This window comes from Aptenodytes patagonicus, chromosome 3 (genome assembly GCF_965638725.1).
Source record: "Aptenodytes patagonicus chromosome 3, bAptPat1.pri.cur, whole genome shotgun sequence".
Taxonomy (NCBI): Eukaryota; Metazoa; Chordata; class Aves; order Sphenisciformes; family Spheniscidae; genus Aptenodytes; species Aptenodytes patagonicus.
Genome location: NC_134951.1, coordinates 38500374 through 38526344, shown reverse-complemented (window position 1 = coordinate 38526344; position 25971 = coordinate 38500374). Strand labels below are relative to the sequence as shown.

General features: G+C 42.0%; 1 protein-coding gene across 1 annotated transcript in view; it reads right to left on the bottom strand.

Annotated features, from left to right (window-relative positions):
• The window catches only part of MEI4 (meiotic double-stranded break formation protein 4), a 183620-nt gene that overhangs the window by 50718 nt on the left and 106931 nt on the right, over positions 1-25971 (bottom strand). The window contains exon 5 of the mRNA XM_076335312.1: positions 4534-4665. Coding sequence (XP_076191427.1) covers positions 4534-4665 — 132 coding nt within the window. The remainder of the gene's footprint in view (positions 1-4533; positions 4666-25971) is intronic.

Genomic DNA, 25971 nt, shown 5'->3' with positions numbered 1-25971 from the left:
GACACCAATACAAACTCACTAAAATCAGTCAGAATTTTAAAGTAAAAAACTTTCAGTATTTATCAAAGGACATATCCACAAACCTACATAACCTGAGCTGAGTACACTTCCTATTGAAGAAATTATTGACTATAAAGTTGCATATTCTAGAATGCAAACATTTTACAAACTATTTGTAGCTTAGCTCAAGTCTTAATGAGGAAGTTAAAATAAAAATGTTGAGATATCTAGATGATTCATTTAGGAAAATTAAAAGGAATTTTGTTTTCAGTCCAAGTCGGTGTTGGAAAACATCTTCAATTAAAAAGAAAATTATAATTATACAAAAATAAAACATAGACATTTGCTTGGATGAATAAGCTATTTTTTCAGTTTCTGTTCTTCACCAAATGTTTAAAAGTTAATTGCAAGATAACCTGAATACATACCTCAGAGGATTTATTTATTTCTCCTATCTGCCAACAACAACAACAAAAAGAAACAAACAACAAAACAAAACAAAAAGAGAACAGGTATTTGCACACCTCTAATCGTAACTAAAATTCAGAGTCCCTAATTTGATTGTCTTAAGCAATGTCAGAAGACATGAAACGCCTTTGCAATTAACAGCAGTTTTGCTTAAGTAACAAAACAGGATTAAGACACTTGTCAGCTAATGAAGTTTGATTATATAAAGTATGATCCTTCTGCAAATTCTAATTTAAGTATTTAGGAAGAAGTTTTTTTTAAAGCTGTCATCTGGTATATTTCAAACTGATATCGTATTGTTAGTTTTGATTATAAAACAAGAAAAAAACATTTTAATCCTTTTTAGAATCATGCTTACCAAAAGTAATGCTACACAAAGTCAGAAACATTCAGAAGCAGGTCTGTAAATCAGGCCGTCAGAAATACTAGAGTTTAGTGTCCTATTGCAATAAGTAGAAAGGTTTTCGTTAAGCAGTATTTCCAGAAATAATTATCACATACAGAACGTATAAGGGTTTGTAAATGAGCACAATACATCTATTTGGACTAAATGCAAGAATGCCTAAACTTTAAAAAATTTGACTTCAAAGCAAGCTAAGCAAACCAGAACTTCAGTTACTTTCCCTACATGAACTGCAGCTTTTCAAAATCATATACTCCTACCAAGTGTCAGCTACAGATACACGCACAGCTCCTGTGGCTTCAAATTCAGCCACCTTGAACCTTCCGCTATTCCCAGAAAAAGGCCAACACTGTGTTGGGGGATGAACATTTCAAGACTACTTTGTCATTGTAAAATTAGTCATTGGAGTCTCTACCTAAGTGCCTGAAGCTCACTTATTCTTCTGATGGTCACTTAAATGCAAAGTGTTTTAAAAGGACTCAAAAGAAAGCCGCATAAGCTTTGGTAAGATCATATGAAAGTCATATTCCAGACCATGGTTTGTGGTTGATTGATCAAGATGCATTAATCTTCCAAGAAGCGCTTATAAAGCTGGATGAGGAAAATTACTGTATGAGGAGAGGAGAGGAGAGGAGAGGAGAGGAGAGGAGAGGAGAGGAGAGGAGAGGAGAGGAGAGGAGAGGAGAGGAGAGGAGAGGAGAGGAGAGGAGAGGAGAGGAGAGGAGAGGAGAGGAGAGGAGAGGAGAGGAGAGGAGAGGAAAGGAGAGGAAAGGAAAGGAAAGGAAAGGAAAGGAAAGGAAAGGAAAGGAAAGGAAAGGAAAGGAAAGGAAAGGAAAGGAAAGGAAAGGAAAGGAAAGGAAAGGAAAGGAAAGGAAAGGAAAGGAAAGGAAAGGAAAGGAAAGGAAAGGAAAGGAAAGGAAAGGAAAGGAAAGGAAAGGAAAGGAAAGGAAAGGAAAGGAAAGGAAAGGAAAGGAAAGGAAAGGAAAGGAAAGGAAAGGAAAGGAAAGGAAAGGAAAGGAAAGGAAAGGAAAGGAAAGGAAAGGAAAGGAAAGGAAAGGAAAGGAAAGGAAAGGAAAGGAAAGGAAAGGAAAGGGAAAAAAGAGGGTCTACCACATTTCAGTAGCAGAAGGCAGACTGACAACTTAGTGGGAGGAAGCAGAAGCAGAGCAGGAAACTCTCCTTATGTAAACATGGCTCTAAATTCTTGAATATGAGAGAATTAAATTATTTCTCTGGGTGAACAGAAAGGGCTGTTTAAAAAAAGGGTGAAAGGAAACCTTATTAAGTGTTTTGTCAGAAAATCTTTCTAAGTTTCCTGTTGCACAATAACAAATATACATTTCCTCACTTGTAAAGGTGGGGGCATTTTGAGGATCTTGGTAGTAGAAAGTCTGAAAATCGGTACTGTGGACTGATAATGGCTAAGATTTGCAGCAAGCACAAATGCAAGGTCATTAAAATGAGACAGATGGAGGGCTACAGGTAGCAAAGACTTAACCTGAAAAAGGATTTGGTCCTGAAGCTGAAAAGGTCAAGTAACAAATGCATTTTACTGTCCCAAATTTCAGTCCACATATACTAAGTATGAAGAAACAGAATAAATCTGTAAGATCAAAACCATCTTTATTTTCTCTTTTCAATAAAGGAGTACAAGTCCCTGTCCCCCTGGAAATGGTCTCCCACTCCACAGGCGCCTTCCCTTCAGTGCTAGATACAACTTTTTTCAGTTGCTCCAGGAAGTACAATTGAAGGTTCCCATTTCTTGACAGTGCGGGGGGGCGGGGGGCGGGAAATCGAGTGATGGCTTTCCCAGAGGTAAAAAAACAGGAAAACTGTTGTACACATCAACTAGGGGTATCAAGCCACCCTAGTGAGACTGGCATTTAAGCAATTTATTATACCAGCTGCGGTATAAGAATTGTTCAGGGATTAAATTACCAACTTCTCTATATTTATATATGAAACAAATCTTCTACTATCTTCCCATAGATATACAAATTACACGGCCAGTAATAAAATGCCATTAGAAAAATCAAAATCGCTCATGTAGTTAAAGAAAATCTCTTACAGTTAAAATCACAGGATACTAATTTACTTCCATTTTCTCAACTGCAAGTTATACAGTTTTGTAATCGCTCTTATTATGATCTTAAAATCAAATATATGATTCTTTCCAACATAAAGCAAAGCCGAAGAGGAGTCAAACTTCTAGAAATTTTTAGAAATAGATTTTATGTACCAAATATGAAAGCAATACTTAAAATAATTACAGTATGGCAAGGTTAAGTAGTACCGTAGTAACTAAGCAAAGTGTCATGTCCAAGGTAAGCTTTTCATCAGTGTGGAGCACTGGAGAGTTCCGTGTTGCTACTGGCAAAAACTTCGCTGAAAGGAGGGATACTAACTCTGTTAAACAGGTTAGATTTAATAATTATAAAAATGAGCAACTTGTTTAAACTTAAAAAACAAATCTTCTTTTTAATTACACACTCCCCTATCCTTACATTTGTTTCAAGTCTGTTCGATTTTGGCTGCCATCAATAATTCTGGTATACTACTAGTGACTTAAAATAAGACACAGCTCGTTGTCTAATTCTTTCAAAACTGGCCTTTCTGAAGCCTTTTCAGAATATAATTCAAACATACTATAAATTCGGGTTGGAAATTACATGTTCCCTCTCCAGCAGTCAGAACTTACTCCCATATCATATCCTAGAGAGAAAAAGAATAAAGTTAAGACTGCTTGAGCAACACTTAAAACATTTGTTAAACTGGACCACCACTAGATATACCTATGAGGAATATTTTCTATATATATACCTCTCCCTAACTTTATTTTCCACCAAATAAAAAGCTGCATGCTTTCTTTTTATTGACTTCTCTACGATAGTGTACAATCAAGTCATAATCCCAAGTGAGATTGAACAGTTTGCATTAAATACGTACCACCACATACAAATACATGAAAAATCTACGAAACCCCAATTTATTTCATACATCTCTTCTCCAAATGTTAAAGGAACATCCACTTACTGTCTCTCTTTCTGTTTTTTTAAACTCTATAGTTTACTGGTAAAAATTCAACCTAAAAATAAATTTTACCAAAAATATTATCTCCATTCTATTCTGCTCTTCATCTCCTACTCATTGTAACAAACTAAATACAATTTTAAGTGTTGGATAACTTTTGTATTATGCAAATTAATATTATAAAATGCAACATGAAATCTAATTCTGAAATAAAATAATGCAACTTTCTTTCCAGTTTTACATGAGCTAGAGATAGACATAATTCTTTGTGGGTCCAGCTGGATACCTAAGTTGCATTGCCTGCATGGCCCACAATTTACACGTTGCAATAATTGCTTTATCTAATTATTTCAAGTATTTTCCAAATTATATAGTGTGATCTTAAAACTTATACAGTCTATTCATTATACAGTATGGTAATTTTACTTTTGTCCATAAGGAAATTTTCTTTTACTTTATACATCTTTTTTTGAATCTGCTGTTAAAATTAGGTGCTAGCATTTTCTGGGTTCTTAAACCTGCATATTCTACAGAATGATCCATTTATTACATTTTATGAAACAAATAGATATGGACAAAACACTCCCCAATACCACACTTTGGCCCTTCTCCAAAAGAAAAGATGACAGTACCTGGTGAGCTTGCAACAGCTGCTCAGCAAACTGACGTACTTCTGATAGTAGAAAAGATATTAAAGAATTTCTTAGTATGTTGTTCCTTCCTAGCAAAACCAGCGTGTGTGATACAGCATGCAGTGCCTGAAACTAAAGGGACATAATAGTAAATTTAATCTTTCAAAATACGTCTCCGTCTTTTTTACCCCAAACAATTACCTTAAATAGAAATGGGATTTACATATTAAAATTTTAAAGAAAAACAGTAAAATTCAAAATTTTAGAGTTTAAAACTCTATTAATTACATACACGAGATATATGAGAAACCCACATCCATTACCCAGAAACTTTGTTTTCTCAAAAGATTAGTACTAAAGGAAACTGTCATATGAACAAACTCCTCCAAGAGTGTAAATTCCCCAGGAGGCAGCTTTTCAGCATTAGCTGTCATCATGCCCATCTGCTGTCATAGAAAGTGGGTGACTACCCTGCACATACAGTAATTCTGTTTGTCACAGGTAGACAAATAAGCAAATGAATCCTTTGAAATTCAAATTCATGAGCAAGCTAAGAGCTATACTGGAGTTTTCTGTCAATAGAGTTATCAGGAATAAACTTGATGAAATGCTAACTGATAGAAGATACACTATATTTTCAAATTCAAACATTTCACTTTCATATTGTTGTTTAACAAGCGGTAACCAAGACATTTCTCTTGAACCACAGGAGGAATGATGTGAACTTACATGAGAATTATATTAGTTTGGGGTTTTTTTGCCACAGTCTTGTCTATTAAAAAAAATAAACAGTTTTCTTTGTTCCCTGAAATGGAGATGTATAGCCATTATGTAATGAAACATACTGCTTTACAAAGTAAACATGACATTATTTTGTAAAACACTACCAGAAGAAATTATCATTTTTATATATAAATGTATTGGAGTTCTTTCAAAGAATAAAGTAATATACATTAAATATAATGACTGTAATTTATATTTTTATATAAATGTATACCCCTACATCAATATTCAGTATCTCTTTGTAGATGAGCATTTTTGACTGACAAAAGGATACTCTGACCCAAATTTGTATGTCTAAGAATAACTACCACATCTTAACCAGTCAAAAGCAGACCACCGCATCCTATTAACAATCATCTAGTTTATTCCTCTAGCCAGCTCACGTGTATACACACACACACACATATATGAGAATAAAAATACTTGCCCACCATTTACAAGTTTGCATAGGATGAATGTTCCTGGAAACCATTTCCAAACACATGAAAGGCAGGAAGGCGATCTGGTAGTAGTCAGCATGGATTTATTAAGGGGAAACCGTACTTAACCAACCTGATCGCCGTCTACAATGAGATGACTGGCTGAGGGGAAAGCAGTGAGTATCATTTACCTTGACTTTACCGTGGTTTTCAACACTGTCTCCTGTAAAATCGTTACTGACAAAATTTTGGGCTAGACAAGCAGACAGTGAGGTGGAGTGAAAACTTTTGCTGTAAAAAACGTTAATTAGGTAGCTTCCCATTTACAGTTACTGCTTGTCTGCCTGATCAGATGGTCAAACTGCCCTGCCAGTTGATGCAACGCCTATTTACCAGCCTCTTACAGCTGAGGAGTTTGATCAGCTTGGCTATCATCTGCCCCATAAGAGACAATCTCCTATTCACAGTCATAACAAACAAACTTTAATAAATCTTTGCTGTTAATCATCTCACTTTAGCATGTGATTCCAAAACAAATATAAAAAGAAAGCTGTAAAAGACAAGACAAGTCTTATGTTCAGAATCAAATCTGCAGTCAGAGATACAAAGTAAACTCCTCATACTATGTGCACAATTCATGAATTCTCTTTATACCTTTGAAAATCTGAGAGATTAAAATAATTCATAAATGTATACACCAAAGATTCTATAAAGATGAAAGGTGAATGAAGGTGAGATAAAAATAGGTTTCTGAACAATTAAAATGATATGAAAGGATAATGTAATGCATGCACCTACATTTGCGTTGAGGATATATGAATTAAGATCAGACTTCCATATACTGGAAATGTACACCCTTCTAAACAAAACGACAACTCCTCTTTCTAAAAATAATCTAGACATTTACTGTTTTGAAAGATCTTCCATAGTATCTACTAAAACTGTACGACAGAAACTAAGTTTGCAACACCTGGATAGTCCTGCCTTGACAGCACACGTTCATTACTCAGAGGTTTAAACAATGCTAAAAAATAGCACATTTTTCATTGACGTCCCCAATAATTTTTACTTCTTTTTATAAATTAAGGATGGATACATATTTTATAGTTCTGTATTTTCAGAGTGTAACATTGAGCATACTTGCTAATTTGCCTTTGGCAAGCAAGTGAACTAGACAATCCAGAGTAGTGTTTCTTTTCAAAATGTGAGGGACTAAGGAGACCCTTGAATTCCCGTTTGCTGAGTTACAGCACTTGCATGGATGTGAGAGATTCCTGTTCAAATTCATGCTGTCTGAAGTCAGAATACTGAACTTTGCTTAGTGCAGATACTTTAAGTGAATCAATATTCATGCAAACGCTGCAGTCAGCAGCCTGCTGGTATTCTAGGGTTACAACCCCTCCTTCTTCCCCTTCATCTCACACTTCTCTTCCGTCCCAAATAACAAGTTTGAGAAATCTGTTTCACTTCAACATGAAACAAAACTTAATGCAAAATCTTTTGCACGTTTCACACAAAAGAGTGCCTCTGCTGCCCCACCTCTTCCCCATCCTTTTGTGCCTCTTCCCTGAGGAAAAGAAAAATGGATTGGTCGTTCCTGGGATCCACTACACTGGGCAGCTTGCAAAATATCAAGCAGCTTTCCACAATCCTTTCTGGCCAGCAGTTGCAATGTAACGGATTGGCTACAGAAGGGTTAAAAAAAAATCACCTAAATAATATATGACATTCTTAACCTAAGCAGAAGTAAAATAAGCATTAGTTATAACTCAAATTTAAATTTATACAGTAAGACACTTAAGTCTACGGAAATCCACTTTGATGGGTTTTTAGTACACTATTTCCTAATTTTCTTCACTAGTATGATTTACCCGTTACATTCTGGAAGTCTCAAATCTTTTATAAACAATACCTGAAGCTATCACTAGGAGCAAAGAAAAGTAAAAAAAAAAACAAGGGCAAAATAGACACTGCTCTGCCCTTTGTAACTTGACTTCTCCATTCATGAATCGCCTCTTTTGGCCTTCAAAGAGCACCAACATTTTTTTTTTTCTGGTAGCAAGACTGTGGAAATCAGTACATGATGATTCTGCAGATGCTCTTTGAACAGATTACATTAAATAATGCTTAAATCACTCTACCTTGAGCAGATTTTAGACAACAATGAAAAATGCCTCTGTACAGATTAAATAAATTTTGCCTAACCCTTTTCATGAATACTTCTACCCTACATTGAGTTCTACTATATGAGAAGTGTGAACAAATCCTACGTTAAGATGAAAACAAAAAATGTGTATCAGACGCTTAACATCTTTACAAACTAATGAAATTTCTTTAGGCATTGGTCAACATTCCATACTTCTCACACAGGCAAAACTCACTGATTCAACAATTCGGAGACAGAAGTTAAACAGGAGCTCCATGTGCGTTAGGTGCAACAAAGTAGTTTTTCAGTGCCACCTCTCCCAAAGAACACACTAAATGTATATATTTACACACAAACATGATTATGATTGGGTTTTTTTAAGTTGTCTTCTATTGGCTTACAGATTTTTAGACAGTGAAACAAATGATTTTTTTTTTTTTTTTTTTAGTTATTAATGCTAGCAGCTGAGATTTAACTAAAATAGGATCTTTCACAAAATTTCCGTACCCTTTCTGGTTTGGCAAGAGTTACCATCTTCTAGTTGGAATTTTGTAGGACTAGATGACCGGGGATCTAGTCCTGTTTTAGACTGGATTTATTTAAGTCCAGTCTAATTTAAATTTAAATCCAGTCTAATTTAAATTTAAAGCCTGAGCCTCTACTAAGGGAAGTAAATAGGGATTTTGTAATGACGGTACTTAGGATAACTGAGATGAATATTGATGCCACTGAAAAGTCCCACCTGCTAACTGATTTATTAAGGAGTATGGATTTAATATTGTATTTTGGCGGATCTCTTAGTATATTTTAAGAAAATAAGGAGACAACAAAGAATTAAGGTTAAAATAATGCTCACAGACTGTATGCATACAGAACAATGTATAGCATATAAGCAATAAATGTGTAAATAGCCAACAGAAGTAAGACTGTGTTTCAGAGCAATGCTCATGTATTACTAATTAATTAAACTCTGGAAACATTCAAACTGATAACAGTTCAAATACTATGCAGTTTCATTAAAAATAAAAGCATATCTTCAGCTCTCAAATCTATCAAATGTTAATAAAGGAACAGAAATCTTTTAATCCCTTGGGCTTGCTTAATGGTATAGATGAAATAAAACCTACGCTCTTCAGGGATTCTCAGTTAAAAGCAGTCAGAAAATTAGATTGTAAAAAACATATGACCACAAACAAGAAAATAATGCAGCCTAGTTCACTGTTTCGGAGGTGCATCATCTCCTCCCACACCCGTTTCTGTTCTCTTTCCATATTCCTCAGGACGTAGAACAAGAGCGAGCAATGCTGTGCCAGTAGCTGGGAAGGATATGTGGACTGTCTACCTGGCTATTGGCAAAATGAACATATAATGTCAATGTTCTGCTTGCCTCAAGCATACTAATTTGTTCTCTCCTCCACCCAGCCACCAACTTTAAGTAGAAGGTATTTCTGACCTTCCACTTCTCTTTTCAAGTGATTTCAAACTGGCTATCAGTTTCAAAAGTTACTAGTAGAGGAAAAGACTGACGAGCAAAACAAACAGCACGCTCCTCTGAGCCTTGTTTCCCCAGGAAATAATAATCTTTATTTATGAAAAAATAATCTTTTCTTATGACTTATTTGTTTAGAATTCATTTATCAGAATGTGTTAGACTTTTCTTTAGTAACAGTATCATGGTTTAACCTCAGCCGGCAACTGAGCACCACACAGCCGCTCACTCACTTTCCCTGCCCCCAGTGGGATGGGGGAGAGAATCGGAAGGGTAAAAGTGAGAAAACTCATGGGTTGAGATAAAAACAGTTTAATAATTGAAATACAAGAATGTGAAATAGTAATAGTAGTAATAATATCAATAAAGAATATACAAAGCAAGTGATGCACAATGCAATTGCTCACCACCCACCAACCGATGCCCAGCCAGTCCCTGAGCAGTGCCCCCCCCGGCCAGCTTTCCCCCAGCTGATGTACTGAGCATGATGTCATATGGTATGGAATGTCCCTTTGGCCAGTTTGGGTCAGCTGTCCTGGCTGTGCCCCCTCCCAGCTTCTTGTGCACCTCCAGCCTTCTCAGTCGGTAGAGCATGGGAAGCTGAAAAGTCCTTGACTAGTGTAAGCACTACTTAGCAACAACTAAAACATCGGTGTGTTATCAACATTGTTCTCATCCTAAACCCAAAACACAGCACTGTACCAGCTACTGGGAAGGAAATTAACTCTATCCCTGCCGAAACCAGGACAGTATCCACCCCTTATTCTATACCATCTACGTCATGCCCAAGCCCCACACTTTCCAATACATCCCAATTAATCACCACCACCTTTCCTGTCTTTTGATATATGCACACAGATATCATTCCCTTGGTCTATGGGCTATCCCTATAAAATATTCGTTGTGTTCGTTTAGTCCATGACTTTGGGCTCCATCTCTCATAACAGTCCTTCAGGGCAGGAGAGATGGTGTGTGGTGTTGGATTGCTGCATGCTGAAGCCAGTTCTGGTTCCATTATCACTGCACTTTGCTCGGTTTCATCAAAGTTCATTCTTCATTAATCTGGGTGATGCTTACTGTAATACCATTGATATGGCATATAGCCACCATGGAAGTGATGATATACAATGTCATATAGCAATTCACATCATACAATTTATTTTATTGGCTATTTCCACCCAAAATCAAATCCCCTTGAGGTACACATCGGAATTCCCCATCCTTCCGCATCACCCACCAAGTGCACCCAGGTCCTTGAGCAAAAGCAATCCCACGGATGGGTCTGCCTCTGCCCGAGGCAGGAATAACCCAGACTGTCTTCCCCAGCATATTTTTTACGTGCACTACAGGGACTTTATCCCCATCTACAGTACGTAAAAGTTCTGACTGGGCAGGGCCTGCTCGATTGGCAGATCCCCGAGTGTTGACTAACCAGGTGGCCTTTGCTAAATGTGTATCCCAATGTTTGAACGTCCCGCCACCCATTGCTATCAGTGTAGTCTTTAACAGCCCATTGTATTGTTCGATTCTCCCAGAGGCTGGTGCATGATAGGGGATGTGATACACCCACTCAATGCCGTGCTCTTTGGCCCAGGTGTCCATGAGGTTGTTTCAGAAATGAGTCCCGTTGTCTGACTCAATTCTTTCTGGGGTGCCATGTCGCCATAGGACTTGCTTTTCAAGGCCCAGAATAGTGTTCTGGGTGGTGGCATGGGGCACGGGATATGTTTCCAGCCATCCAGTGGTTGCTTCCACCATTGTAAGCACAGGGCACTTGCCTTGGCAGGTTTGTGGGAGTGTGATATAATCAATCTCCCAGACTTCCCCGTATTTATATTTCAGCCATCGTCCTCCATACCAGAGACGCTTTAACGGCTCGGCTTGCTTGATTGCAGCACGTTTCACATTCAAGGATAACCTGTGCAATAGTGTCCACGGTCAAGTCCACCCCTCGATCACGAGCCCATCTATGTGTCGCATCTCTTCCTTGATGGCCTGAGGTGTCATGGGCCCACTGAGCTATAAATAACTCAGCCTTATGTTGCCAGTCCAGATCCACCTGAGCCACTTCAATCTTAGCAGCCTGATCCACCTGTTGGTTGTTTTGATGTTCTTCAGTGGCCCGACTCTTGGGTACGTGAGCATCTACGTGACGGACTTTTACAACCAGGTTCTCCACCCGGGCAGCAGTATCTTGCCACAATGCAGCAGCCCAGATGGGTTTGCCTCTGCGCTGCCAGTTGCTCTGCTTCCATTGCTGTAACCACCCCCATATGGCATTTGCCATCATCCACGAGTCAGTGTAGACATAAAGTACTGGCCACTTTTCTCAGTCAGCAATGTCTGAAGCCAGCTGGATGGCCTTCACCTCTGCAAACTGACTCGATTCACCTTCTCCTTCAGTGGTTTCTGCGACTTGTCGTATAGGACTCCATACAGCAGCCTTCCACCTCCGATGCTTTCCCACAAGACAACAGGACCCATCAGTGAACAGGGCATATTGCTTCTCATTTTCTGGTAGTTCATTATACATTGGGGCCTCTTCAGCACATGTCACCTCCTCCTCTGGCAATATTCCAAAATCTTTGCCCTCTGGCCAGTCCATGATCAATTCCAAGATTCCTGGGCCACTGGGGTTTCCTATTTGAGCCCATTGTGTGATCAGTGCGACCCACTCACTCCACGTAGCATCAGTTGCATGATGTGTACAGGGGACCCTCCCTTTGAACATCCAGCCCAGCACCGGCAGTCGGGGTGCCAGGAGGAGCTGTGCTTCAGTACCAACTGCTTCCGAAGCAGCTCGAACCCCTTCATATGCTGCCAATATCTCTTTTTCAGTTGGAGTATAGCGGGCCTCAGATACCCTGTATCCCAAACTCCAAAACCCCAGGGGTCGACCTCGAGTCTCCTCTGGTGCTTTCTGCCAGAGGCTCCAGGTAGGGCCATTCTCCCCGGCTGCGGTGTAGAGCACATTCTTTACCTCTTGTCCTGCCCGGACTGGCCCCAGGGCTACTGCATGAACTGTCTCCTCTTTAATTTGTTCAAAGGCTTGTCGTTGCTCAGGGCCCCATTTGAAATTTTTCTTCTTCCGGGTCACTTCGTAGAGAGGCCTTACAATCAGACTGTAATTTGGACTATGCATTCTCCAAAAACCCACAACGCCTAAGAAAGCTTGTGTTTCCTTTTTGCTAGTTGGTGGAGACATGGCTGTTATTTTGTTGATCACATCCGTTGGGATCTGACAATGTCCATCTTGCCATTTTATTCCTAAAAACTGGATCTCTTGTGCAGGTCCCTTCACCTTACTTTGTTTTATGGCAAAACTGGCCTTCAGCAGGATTTGGACTATTTCCTTCCCTTTTTCAAAAACTTCTTCTGCTGTGTTGCCCCACACGACGATGTCATTGATGTACTGCAGGTGTTCCAGAGCCTCACCCTGTTCCAGTGCAGTCTGATCAGCCCATGGCAAATGGTGGGGCTGTGTTTCCACCCCTGGGGCAGTCGGTTCCAGGTGTACTGGACGCCCCTCTAAGTGAAAGCAAATTGTGGCCTGCACTCTGCTGCCAAAGGGATTGAGAAAAATGCATTAGCGATATCAACTGTGGCATACCACTTGGCTGCCTTTGACTCCAATTCGTATTGAAGTTCTAGCATGTCTGGCACAGCAGCACTCAGCGGTGGCGTGACTTCATTCAGGCCACAATAGTCTTCTGTTAGTCTCCACTCTCCATTAGACTTTCGCACTGGCCATATGGGACTGTTAAAGGGTGAGCGAGTCTTGCTGATCACTCCTTGGCTCTCCAGTAAATAAATCAGCTTATGGATGGGAACCCGGGAGTCTCGGCTGGTGCGATATTGCCGCCGGTGCACTGTTGTGGTGGTGATTGACACCTGTTGTTTTTCAACCCTCAGCAACCCCACAACAGAAGGGTCCTCCAAGAGACCAGGCAAGGTGGACAGCTGTTTAATTTCTTCCGTCTCCAAGGCAGCTACACCAAAAGCCCATCAGTACCCTTTTGGGTCCTTGAAATACCCTCTCCTGAGGAAGTCTATGCCAAGGATGCACAGAGCCTCTGGGCCACTCACAATGGGGTGCTTTTGCCACCCATTCCCAGTTAGACTCACTTTGGCCTCCAATACAGTTAGCTGTTGGGATCTCCCTGTCACTCCAAAAATACAGATGGGTTCTGCCCCTGTATAGCTTGATGGCATTAGGGTGCACTGTCCACTGGTGTCTACTAGATGTCTACTCCTGTGGGTCTGATGTGCCAGGCCATCGAATCCACACAGTCCAGGAAACCTGGTTGTCCCCTTCCTCCATCTGGCTGGAGGGAAGGCCCCTCTAGTCCTGGTCATAGTACCCGTTACTAACTTCTTGTAAATACGAGTCAGAAGTCCCTTCATTAAGATCAGAAGTAAGATCAGCCCTTCTACTTTGTCTGGGGAGCTACCCACTGGAAACTGGAGCAGCAATTTTCCTGGAAGAACTCCCATTTGTGATTGTTTTTCCTTGCAACTCATGTACTTGTGCCTCTAGGGCTGAGGTAGTTTTCCATCCCACTTCCCCATGTCCTCCCCATGGTCACACAGATAAAACCACAGAGTGCCTTGTGGTGTATACCTTCTACATCCTCTCTTGAGCAGAGGAACGCTTAGTCCTAATAACTGAGATACTGGTCCGTACAGGTGGGGAGTAGGACCTATCCTCTTCGAGTTGCTGGACCTCCCAGGACACTTTCTCCACAGCCGAGACGAGAGAGGAAGAGACACTTTCTTCATACTCCCGGAGTTGGCCGGCCAATTCATCCACGGCTGGTCCCCTCCCATCTTTCCAGGTCAGTATTGCCAATGAGTTGGAATAAGACACTGGTGTGCTCCATACCAACTTCCGACACATGGGTCGTGTGCACTGGATTTCATCTGGATTTTTGGATAACTGCTCATTGTCAAGGTCATCATAAATCACCTCCAGCATGGCTAATTCCCTCAGGTACTGGATACCTCTCTCCATGGTGGTCCACTTGCCTAGGTGACATGTAACATCTTCCTTGAAGGGACACCTTTCCTTCATACCTGACAGTAGTCGCCCCCAGAGGCTGAGGGCTTGTGCCCCTTTTCCAATCACTTTGTCAATGCCCCCTTCCCTAGAAAGGGATCCCAGCTGCTTGGCTTCCCTACCCTCCAATTCCAGGCTACTGGCCCCATTATCCCAGCATCGGAGCAGCCAGGTGACAATGCGCTTGCCTGGACAACGACTGAAATCTTTTTGCATAACTCACAGCTCACTCAGGGATAGGGATCGGGTGGTTTCTGTCTTGTTTATGAGTTCTTCCTCTTCCTCCTCCTCTCCTTGTGATGGCCCTGCTTTTTCATCATCCCTTACTAAACGAGCTGACTTTTGCTTCCAACATTTCTTCTTGTGTAGAGGGGCAACTGATACCAGCACAGGTTGGTTCTCTGGTTCAGCTGCAGTGCCTGTCGTGGGGGTTGGAGTAGCCACAGTGCCTGTCATTTTGTCGTCAGATCCAGAGACCTTCTTTTCCCCTTGAGAGTACTGAATAGTGTTGAACAGTGCTTGGTAGGCATGGGCCAGGCCCCAGGACATTGCAGTGATTTCTGTCAAAAGGGATGCACAATTTTTGTGGTTTTTTGTGTTGTTTTTTTTTTAAGAAAAGATTCAGAAAAGGCAAAAAAATAATGAAAATTAAACAAAGATATTTCAATATCTGGGAAATCGTAGAATCATAGAGTATCTCAAGTTGGAAGGGACCCATAAGGATCATCGAGTTCAACTTCCTGCTCCTCATAGGACTAAACCATATGACTAAGAGCGTCATCCAGATGCTCCTTGAACTCCGACAGGCTTGGTGCCGTGACCACTTCCCTGGGGAGCCTGTTCCAGTGACCGACCACCCTCTCAGTGAAGAACCTTTTCCTCACGTCCAATCTGAACTTCCCCTGATGTAGCTTCATTCCATTTCCTTGTGTCCTATCGCAGGTCACCAGAGAGAGATCAGCACCTCCCCCTCCGCTGCCCCCACTGAGGAAGTGGTAGGCTGTGATGGGGTCACCCCTCAGCCTTCTCCAAGCTGAACAGACCAAGTGACCTCAGCTGCTCCTCATAAGTCTTGCCCTCGAGGCCTTTCACCATCTTGGTCGCCCTCCTCTGGACACACTCTAATAGTTTGATGTCCATCTTATACTGAGGCGCCCAAAACAGCACACAGTACTCGAGGTGGGGCTGCACCAGTGCGGTGTAGAGTAGGACAATCACCTCCCTCGACCGGCTAGCTATGCTGTGCTTGATGCACCCCAGGACACAGTTGGCCCTTTTGGCTGCCAGAGCACACTGTTGACTCATATTCAACTTGCCATCAATCCAAACCCCCAGATCTCTTTCCATGGGGCTGCTCTCCAGCCTCTCGTCCCCCAATTTTTATGTATAAGCAGGATTACCCTGTCCCAGGTGGAGAATCCAGCACTTGCTCTTGTTAAATTTCATACGGTTGGTGATTGCGCAGCTCTCTAGTCTATCCAGATCTCTCTGCAAGGCCTCTCTACCCTCGAGAGAGTCCACAGCTCCTCCTAGTTTAGCACCGTCAGCAAACTTACTTAACATATATTTGATTCCTGCATCCAGATCATTTATAAAAATATTGAAGAGAACTGCTCCTAAAATTAAGCCACTGGTGACTGGCCGCCAGCCTGATGTAACCCCATTTACTATAACTCTTTGAGCTCAACCTGTCAGCCAATTGCTTACCCAAAGTATTATGGACTAGTCTAGCTGCATGCTAGACAGTCTATCCAGAAGGATACTATGATAGACAGTATCAAAAGCTTTGCTAAAATCCAAAACCAAGAAAGAATTATTGTAATACAGCACCAGCATGCTGTGCAGAGGATGGAGATGGAGAAACAAATAACCTGCAGTCAGCCTACTAAGTATTCTGAAAACGAGAACACTGGTGAATGATGCTGGAAACGCCAGAAATGCCAGCATGGTACTCACTGAAAGAAATGTGCAACCTACTGGCTTAAGCACAGCTTTGTTGAATTTGTGGAGTAGGGAGGGAAGATCTCCAAGGAAGTATACTACATGAACTCCTCCCAGTCATCTTTGCTGACCATGAAGCTTGTATGTCAGACTGGGCGTGTGAAGGTGCAATTTTTCCTGCTCACGAATTGAAAATACCTTTCCTGGGTTTATTTCTTCACGGCTGCCTAAAAGTCACTCTCTGATTTGCTGATCAGCAGGGTCCCTCTGGCTCCAAATATGCTTTTATCCAACCCAATACCAGTACCCTAGCAAAACAGGCAGTAATTAGTGCATCTGCTTGCTCCTGTCCACAGGCTAAACTAAGCCGACCTGGCTGCTGCTGCCACATCAGCAAGGAGAGGGAGAGATGAGAGACTACAGCAACTACGTACTTGCAGCCACCTTCCTAGTCCTCCCCCTTACTGCTTCTTCACACCACCAAGCCCTCTGCAGAAGCAAATTTCCCAGACTATTTCTTAGGTGTTTACCTTCTCCTTGCTGCTGCTTCTCTAGCTGGTTTCTTATCCAATTACAAAAGATTAAAGCATTAAAGAACATCTTTTTCAGTTTCATTAATATTTTCCTAGTATGAGTTCCATAACAAATGCTTTATTGAACACCAGATAGATAAAAGCTACCATATCTCCCATCTGTAAACGCGGTTCATTTTACAAAGAATGCTCTTACGTTGTTCTGTCACAAGTTACCTCTGGTAAACTCATGTTGCATTTTATATAATTTATCTCTAAATCTTTAATTATTCTTTTCTTTAGAACTTTGTTCTAAAGCTTTGTATGTTGTTGAGATAAACTGCTACCAAGGTAACTTCCTCTTAACTTTCAGTTTCAAATATGGAGTGTGTTATATTAGAAATTCTACAGTCACAATAACACCATGTCTGAGTCTTTGATTCTAAACTTACAAATTTTGTTTTCTTTCAGTTTCATAGGATGAAGACTTATCTTGTCTTTCCCATTTTGACCACCTTACATCCACTTTAGCTGGATAATAGACATAAAACAATGACACCTCGTTGACAGGATAAAATACATATAACAGACCCTGTTTTGAGTTTCTGTGTTTTTTTTGTAAAACAACAAAAAAATCAACCCAACCAAAAAAAAACCCCCCAACCTAAAAATAAAGCATGACCTGGATATCCTTAGAGGAATTCAGGGCTTCAAATCACTGTCACATTTAATTTAGCGTCTACCTCAAAATGGTAATATCCATTTAGAACAGAATACAATAGAATCAATTAAGGCTGGAAAAGACCTCTAAGATCATCAAGTCCAACCATTGACCCAACACCACCATGCCCACTAAACCATGGCCCTAAGCACCTCATCTACACGTCTTTTAAATACCTCCAGGGATGGGGACTCCACCACTTCCCTGGGCAGCCTGTTCCAATGTTTAAACACTCTTTCAGTAAAGAAGTTTTTCCTCACGTCCAATCTCAACCTCCCCTGGCACAACTTGAGGCCATTTCCTCTCGTCCTATCGCTTGTTACTTGGGAGAAGAGACTGACACCCACCTCGCTACAACCTCCTTTCAGGTAGCTGTAGAGAGCGATGAGGTCTCCCCTCAGCCTCCTCTTCTCCAGGCTAAACAACCCCAGTTCCCTCAGCCGCTCCTCAGAAGACTTGTTCTCCAGACCCCTCACCAGCTTCATTGCCCTTCTCTGGACACGCTCCAGCACCTCAACGTCCTTCTTGTAGTGAGGGGCCCAAAACTGAACACGGTATTCGAGGTGCGGCCTCACCAGGGCCGAGTACAGGGGCATGATCACTTCCCTACTCCTGCTGGCCACACTAGTTCTGATACAGGCCAGGATGCCATTGGCCTTCTTGGCCGCCTGGGCACACTGCCGGCTCATGTTCAGCCGGCTGTCGACCAGCACCCCCAGGTCCTTTTCCGACAGGCAGCTTTCCAGCCACTCTTCCCCAAGCCTGTACCATTGCATGGGCTTGTTGGGACCCAAGTGCAGGACCCGGCACTTGGCCTTGTTGAATCTCATACAATTGGCCTTGGCCCATCGATCCAGCCTGTCCAGGTCCCTCTGTAGAGCCTTCCTACCCTCAAGCAGATCAACACTCCCACCGAACTTGGTGTCATCTGCAAACTTACTGAGGGTGCACTCGATCCCCTCATCCAGATCATTGATAAAGATATTGAACAGAACTGGCCCCAAAACTGAGCCCTGGGGAACACCGCTCCTGACCGGCCGCCAACTGGATTTAAGTCCATCCACCACAACTCTTTGGGCCCGGCCATCCAGCCAGTTCTTTACCCAGTGAAGAGTACAACCGTCCAAGCCATGAGCAGCCAGTTTCTCCAGGAGAATGCTGTGGGAAATGGTGTCAAAGGCCTTACTCAAGTCCAGGTAGACCACATCCACAGCCTTTCCCTCATCCACTAGGTGGGTCACCTGGTCAGAGAAGGAGATCAGGTTGGTCAAGCAGGACCTGCCTCTCATGAATCCGTGCTGGCTAGGCCTGATCCCCTGGTTGTCCCACACATGCCTTGTGAGCGCCCTCAAGACGAACCGCTCCATAACCTTCCCCGGCACCGAGGTCAGGCTGACAGGCCTGTAGTTCCCCGGATCCTCCTTCCGGCCCTTCTTGTAGATGGGCGTCACATTGGCAAGCCTCCAGTCGTCCGGGACCTCCCCCGTTAACCAGGACTGCTGATAAATGATGGAGAGTGGCTTGGCAAGCTCCTCCACCAGCTCCCTCAGTGCTCTCGTGTGGATCCCATCTGGCCCCATAGACTTGTGAGCATCCAGGTGGCATAGCAGGTCATTGACTGCTTCCTCTTGGATCATGGGGGGTTCATCCTGCTCGCCATCCCTGTCTTCCAGCTCAGGGGGCTGAATACCCTGAGGAGAACTGGTCTGCCTGTTAAAGACTGAGGCAAAGAAGCCATTAACTACCTCAGCCTTTTCCTCATCCTTGGTGACAATGTTCCCCCCCCGCATCCAATAAAGGATGGAGATTCTCCTTGGCTCTCTTCTTGTCATTAATATAGTTGTAAAAACAGTTTTTGTTGTCTCTAACAACAGTGGCCAGATTGCGTTCTAGCTGGGCTTTTGCCTTTCTCATTTCCTCTCTGCATGACCTAACGAGATCCCTGTACTCTTCTTGAGTTGCCTGCCCCTTCTTCCACAAGTGGTAAACTCTCCTTTTTTTCCTGAGTCCCAGCAAGAGCTCCCCGTTCAGCCAGGCCGGTCGCCTTCCCCTCCCGTTCTTCTTACAGCATACGGGGACAGCCTGCTCCTGCGCCTTTAAGACTTCCTTCTTGAAGAACGTCCAGCCTTCCTGGACCCCTTTGCCCTTCAGGACTGTCTCCCAAGGGACTCTCTCAACCAGCGACCTGAACAGGCCAAAGTCCGCCCTCCAGAAGTCCATGGTTGCGGTTTTGCTGGCCCCCCTCCTTACTTCACCGAGAATCAAGAATTCTATCATTTCATGGTCGCTAAGCCTAAGACGGCCTCCGACCACCACATCTCCCACCAGTCCTTCTCTGTTTGTAAACAGCAGGTCGAGCGAGGCACCTCCCCTGGTAGGCTCACTTACCAGCTGTGTCAGGAAGTTGTCTTCCACACACTCCAGGAACCTCCTAGACTGCTTCCTCTCTGCCGTGTTGTATTTCCAGCAGACGTCTGGGAAGTTGAAGTCCCCCACAAGAACAGGGGCTAGCGATTGAGAGACTTCTGCCAGCTGCTTACAGAACGCTTCATCCGCCTCTTCATCCTGGTTGGGTGGTCTATAACAGACTGCCAGCAGGATATCTGCCTCGTTGGCCTTCCCCCTCATCCTTACCCATAAACACTCGACCGTATCATCATCACAATCGTTGAGCTCTAGACAATTGAAACACTCCCTTAGTGTTTATAAGATTGTAAGTGATTAAAGATACAGAGCCACCCCTCCGCCTCTCCTTCCTCACCTGTCCCTTCTGAAGAGTCTATAGCCATCCATTGCAGCACTCCAATCGTGAGAGTCACCCCACCATGTTTCTGTGATGGCGACTAAGTCATATCTCTCCCGCTGCACAATGGCTTCCAACTCCTCCTGTTTGCTGCCCATGCTGCATGCATTGGTGTAGATGCACTTGAGCTGGGCTATTGATTTCGCCCCCAGCATTGGCATGCCACCCCTAGGCTCATCTCTAGCGAGCCTGGTTTTATCCCCTTCCCCCTTCAAACCTAGTTTAAAGCCCTCTCGATGAGCCCTGCCAATTCATAAGCGAGAATCCTTTTCCCCCTGTGAGACAGCTGAACTCCATCTGTCGCCAGCAGGCCCAGTGCCGTGTAAACCTCCCCATGATCAAAAAAGCCAAAATTCCGCCGATGGCACCAGCCCCTGAGCCACGTGTTGATCAGGTGTGTTTTCCTGTTCCTTTCAGTATTCTTCCCTGCCACTGTAGGGATTGAGGAAAACAGTACCTGTGCTCCCGATCCTTCAACCAGTCGCCCCAGTGCCCTGAAGTCCCTTTTGATCGCTTCTGGACTTCTCTCTGCAACCTCAATTTCCACACACTAAAACTAAGTACCTTGCTTATATCACCTCACCCCAATCACCTTTACAGAAAAGGCAAGAGTTTCCCTGAGGGCACACAAACACACAATTCATCAGTTCATCTGAAGACTAAGTACAAGAAACTGATGTATAAAGAAATACAGCTAACTACTGAAGACACTTGGGATCCTGCTGGCACCAGAGTTTTCACAATAAATTTACTTTAAGCAATGCTATCTTGGCAGAGATCAAGAACGTCTGCATCTTCCTGGGATTTGTGAATTAGGCATCTAAATATCTAATTCATCCAAGAGGCTCAATCCAGTAAACACTGTCAACAGGAAGACAGCATCCCAGTTAAAGAAACAGCATTCACAACAGCTGCCACTTGGACAACTCTGATGTTACTGCTGCCCATTTTTTTAATACTTACTGTAAATACTCTATTGATTATGAAGAAGCAGCTCTAGATACAAAGTCTTCCCTGCCTGAGAGATTAAAATTTATATTACTCTTGATTCCTCCTTCTTAACTAGTCCTGGTCAGAAGCCTAGAGGAGTGAAGAACTGCCTATCTGCTGCTGATGCTGAGTTGCCAAGCCATGTTAATGGATGCAGAAGACACTAAGCAACAAGTGTGAGCTCACCCAGAGCAGAGGAGTTATGGATTCAAATTTTTAATCTGAGGACTGCTTAGAAAAAGTCACTGGATAAATTACAGAAAACAGGTATTCTTTAGCTTTTAGGTTTTTGATCTAGAGTGAGCTGGTCATCCTTAAAGAAATTCAGGGATGTAAATCAACGTCTCATTTAAGCGTCTAAGATTTACAGACAGTCCCTGCAGATGAAAATGGATTTCAGATGTTTATTTCCCAATCCTTCACCCTTCTTCCCTCTGCCCACAATGTGTGAGCTACTTTGAATACCACTTAAAGATGCCAAGTATCTGGCACGCGTACCTAGGAAGAACAGAGGTACCTTGTTTAGGGTTGTGGATTTCACTGCAGGAGCTGAGCACTAAAAAGTTAGGCAAGGAATACTCAACTGTCTCTGCAACTGGCTGTAGATAAAATAAGCTCTGTAGAGCCTGTTTCATTTCTATCCTATCGCCATAACACAAACACACACCTTATTTGGGCACACAAAAATACTTCCTCGAGAAGCATGACAAATTTAAGCTATGAGAAAAGGTTCATTAGTAAACAGGCAAAAGAACAGAGAAAACCTAAGATTCTCATTATTAAAGTATGTACACACATTTTAAGCAATGGTTGAGGACTACTATCAAAAACCCCTTGGGATATACAGCCACCTTCAAAAACTAGAGGATGTAAGAGGTAATTTCCCCCCAAGACAAAAAAAAAAAAAGCACCATCTCTGTTAAAAGCAACAAACTGAATTTTTCCATGAAGACAAAGACCATCTTTACAGCAAGAACAGCCCTAGACCTCCATCTGGAAGTGACCAGAATGGACCTAAAGAGCTGGGGTAAGTAATGATGTGATGGAGCTAAGGTGGTCATATCATCTCTTTGAATAACCACCTACTATGGTACCCCGAGAACAAAAAAATAGAACAAATTTAGGTCCTTTTGTTCAATAACATGGCTACAGTAACAGAAAACAAGGCCTAGATAGAATTCAAATGCTTTTACACAGGCATGATAAATGAAGGACTGAGGGATGGGCTTTGATGTTGCTGTTCCACACGTTCTCAGCTGCAAATATCAGAGATGCCAAAGAAGCAAAATGACACTGCTAATGCGATGCTACAGAAAGTTAAGAGAGCTTTGACAGAAAGCATTCGTTGGAGAGAGACTAGGGGCAGAGGAAACAAACAAACAAAGAGCTTTTGATATATATTTCCTATCATATTCAACAAAAACAAGAACTTCCTGTATTCTTGGGTTAAGGGCCCCCATAAATTTAATTTGTAAATCAAGAGAACAGCAAAGGCCTATTCCATCCCTTTTTTCTCCTCCTAGTGGAAATAATCTGTAATATGCTGAATACTAGTTAATTACTTGGATAAAAACAGGCAATGACAGTCTTTGTTATTAGGAAAAGAGACGGTCCTGACAAAACAGCGTTACAGGCAGGTTGGAAACCATGAATAAAACTTTTTTGCCCTAATGGTAAAAAAAATCCTGCTAACTGCATCCTGTAACTCTTCAATAATTGCAGCTTTAGTGCATGATGTATATCAGCTGAGGCTGGCTGAGGAGGGAAGGTGGGCAAAAGTCTAAGAGGCAGACAAAATTTTCTTTCATTCATTCCTGTCTAGTTACTCCTATGATCCACTTTACTGAAGTAAATGAGAGTCAGCCAGTTTGGTGATTGCTTTAGACTGTAGTGATTTACAAGACAATGGATTTTGATTACCATTTGACTTAAATAGCTTCCTACATAGGACAACAGATCGCTGAGAGAATTCAATTCAACAATCAAGAGGTTCAAACATTGACTCTTACTAGACCATAAAATCCTGGCAACACATTTTAATATTCATACGAATGCACTGCTCTTCCACTATACAAGTAAAATTCTTTGGCCGATGAAAATGAACCATGTCTCAAGAGCCATAATATTCCCCTCGAGACTCAGTTAATTTATGAAAACTGAAGCCCACTAGTTTTATACTTGGGAGCCACCGGTGACATGAATAACTATTTTTAAATCTTATTTGTCCCTGAGCAGGCAAGATTCTTGTAAACTGATGAGTTAAGTACTGTCCTGGCAGTTGCTGACAAAAGATACTGCAAACTACACATGGCCGGCGTAATTTATTGTCACTCACAACTAGTGGGAGCATGTTTATGATTAGTCTCTTCCAGGTAATTTCAGCAATTAATGAATCATACAAATTGTATCCTAAATAAGAAAAGATTCAAAACCATGGTTCTGATTAATGTGTACTTTTTCAATTGCACAAGCACACGTACATACATTTCATTATATAATTGTCAATGATACTCAAACATTTCTCTCTTTCTGCTTTCCACTGTACTACATTTCAGCTTGGTATTTTCATGAAGAATTTTGAATCCTTTCTCACACAAACATCCTGTAAAGGCATTAAACTACTACTTAGAATTCTTGAGTTTGCTTTTCTGCTAAAGATATCAACAGTAATATTTGAGCATTTGCAAAATTCTACATAAAGACTTTTAGATGGAACATAAGAAGAGAGAGAAAAATGAAAACAGGCAGTAAAGTCCCAAATAGGATAAGAAAAGTTCCTAGAGGCTATGGTCATGTCTCAGTATCCATTCAGATTCTCTTAACAACAAACAACTTCAAAACAACTACCCTAAAGGTAGGGTAGCCAATTTCCAAAGGGGACAAGGCTTAAAAAAAAAGAAGGAAACAGCACATAAGTTGTTGTTTGTTTTTTTTTTTTTTGCTTTGTTTGAATGGAGCAGGCAATTCATGACTCTTGACAGCATCTTCGAAGTCAGTATTGATGTTTTAAACATAGCATGAGAAGCAGCAAACAGTTCACTGAAACACAGCTCTTTTCCTTATGGGTCTTGTTCGAAAGAGATTATGAAGTGAGGTGGGGCAGATGGATGAGGTATTTGTTGAACCGGAACAAGACACCAGAAAACAGTCTCTTCCGAGAGCCTACACAGCTCGACTTTACTCTAGAATCCTGAAGGCAATGTACCATTGTCTTCTATTTTAGTGTTTTAATTAACTCCTTAAAACAAGAGGTCCAAGAAACAGACACAGGTCTCTGTACAGAACCCAGGGTCAAGGACAGGATCTTCTGGCACATAATTGATGCATCAGCCATGCTCCAAATTACAGTGGACCTAAAAAAAAAAAAAATATCAGCTGCACCTAAAAGAAGTACAACCAGTGAACTGAACTTCTGTCAACAATGCTGATAAACGAGTGTGACACCACTAGGGATCACATCACATAAATCCTATGTAATGCAGCACCCTGTGACTGTATTTGGCTATGACAGCTTTGAATACAGCTGAACTGCACTGAAAGAAGCCAGATGTAAAAGTATTTTTCTTCTCTCTCCAAAGTAACAAATGAGACTCTGAATTCCTTAACAATAATTCTTCTCAAGTTTTGCACAGCTGTATATATGAGGGATGTAAATAAGACATGTATGAAGTATCTTAATTTCTGTTATAGGGATTTGACATCTAAAGCTAATTCCACATACTACGAAGCTACAGCCAGCTCAAGTTCACCACAGCAGGTTTCCAGGCAAGCTTCAGACACTGCCCATGTAAAAGGAATTTAGTGTCCTCTCTGAAGTGCCCTACTGCAATGAGCTGTGCAAAACCTTCACCAGAAACATAAAACACACATGCTATTCTGAACAGCACAGAGAGTTGGGAATCCCCAGTGCCTCCAACTGTTGCATTTTTCTGAAATAGGAGAAATGATCCCTTCTTCCAAGACATCCGGGACAACAGAAACAAACCTCAACAGAACAGGCACATCTCAGTGCCAGTGAGCAAGTGATGCACCTAGGAGCAGGAGAGAGGCACATTTACTATGTCCCTGTGGAGGTGGATGGAGATAGCTGTTGTCAAGTCCCAAATGGGTAGATTAAGGAAAAAAAAAGTTCCTACGCTTCCTTTCTGAAGGGGAAGAGACAAAGTTTCTACTCCACTGGAGCTGTAATTACATACCATAGCTCCTACGGAAGTTTTCCATGGGAAATGTTTTCCCATGTTTTGTCAGGTAGTAAAGAACAGTCCATTTGAAAAGTAGAGCCAGTGGCTCCACAAACTGAATCCAGTCTCGCAGAGTTTTCTTATAATACAACAGCATTTCTCTCTGCTTCAAAGCAGGACTTGCAAAGAACCTGCATAAATAGGACAGTGGTTCTGCTGACAGTAGAGCGACTCAACATGAATGAACAATTTGCACGTCGAAAGGCAACGCACCAACAGCAATACACCCATACGAACCTCCAAGGCTCTTGGTGTTGAGGATTCAAAAACTGGTGACAAGCAAAGCACTTGCTCCACAGATCAGCAGCGACTATCACAGATTTTGCAGCATGAGAGC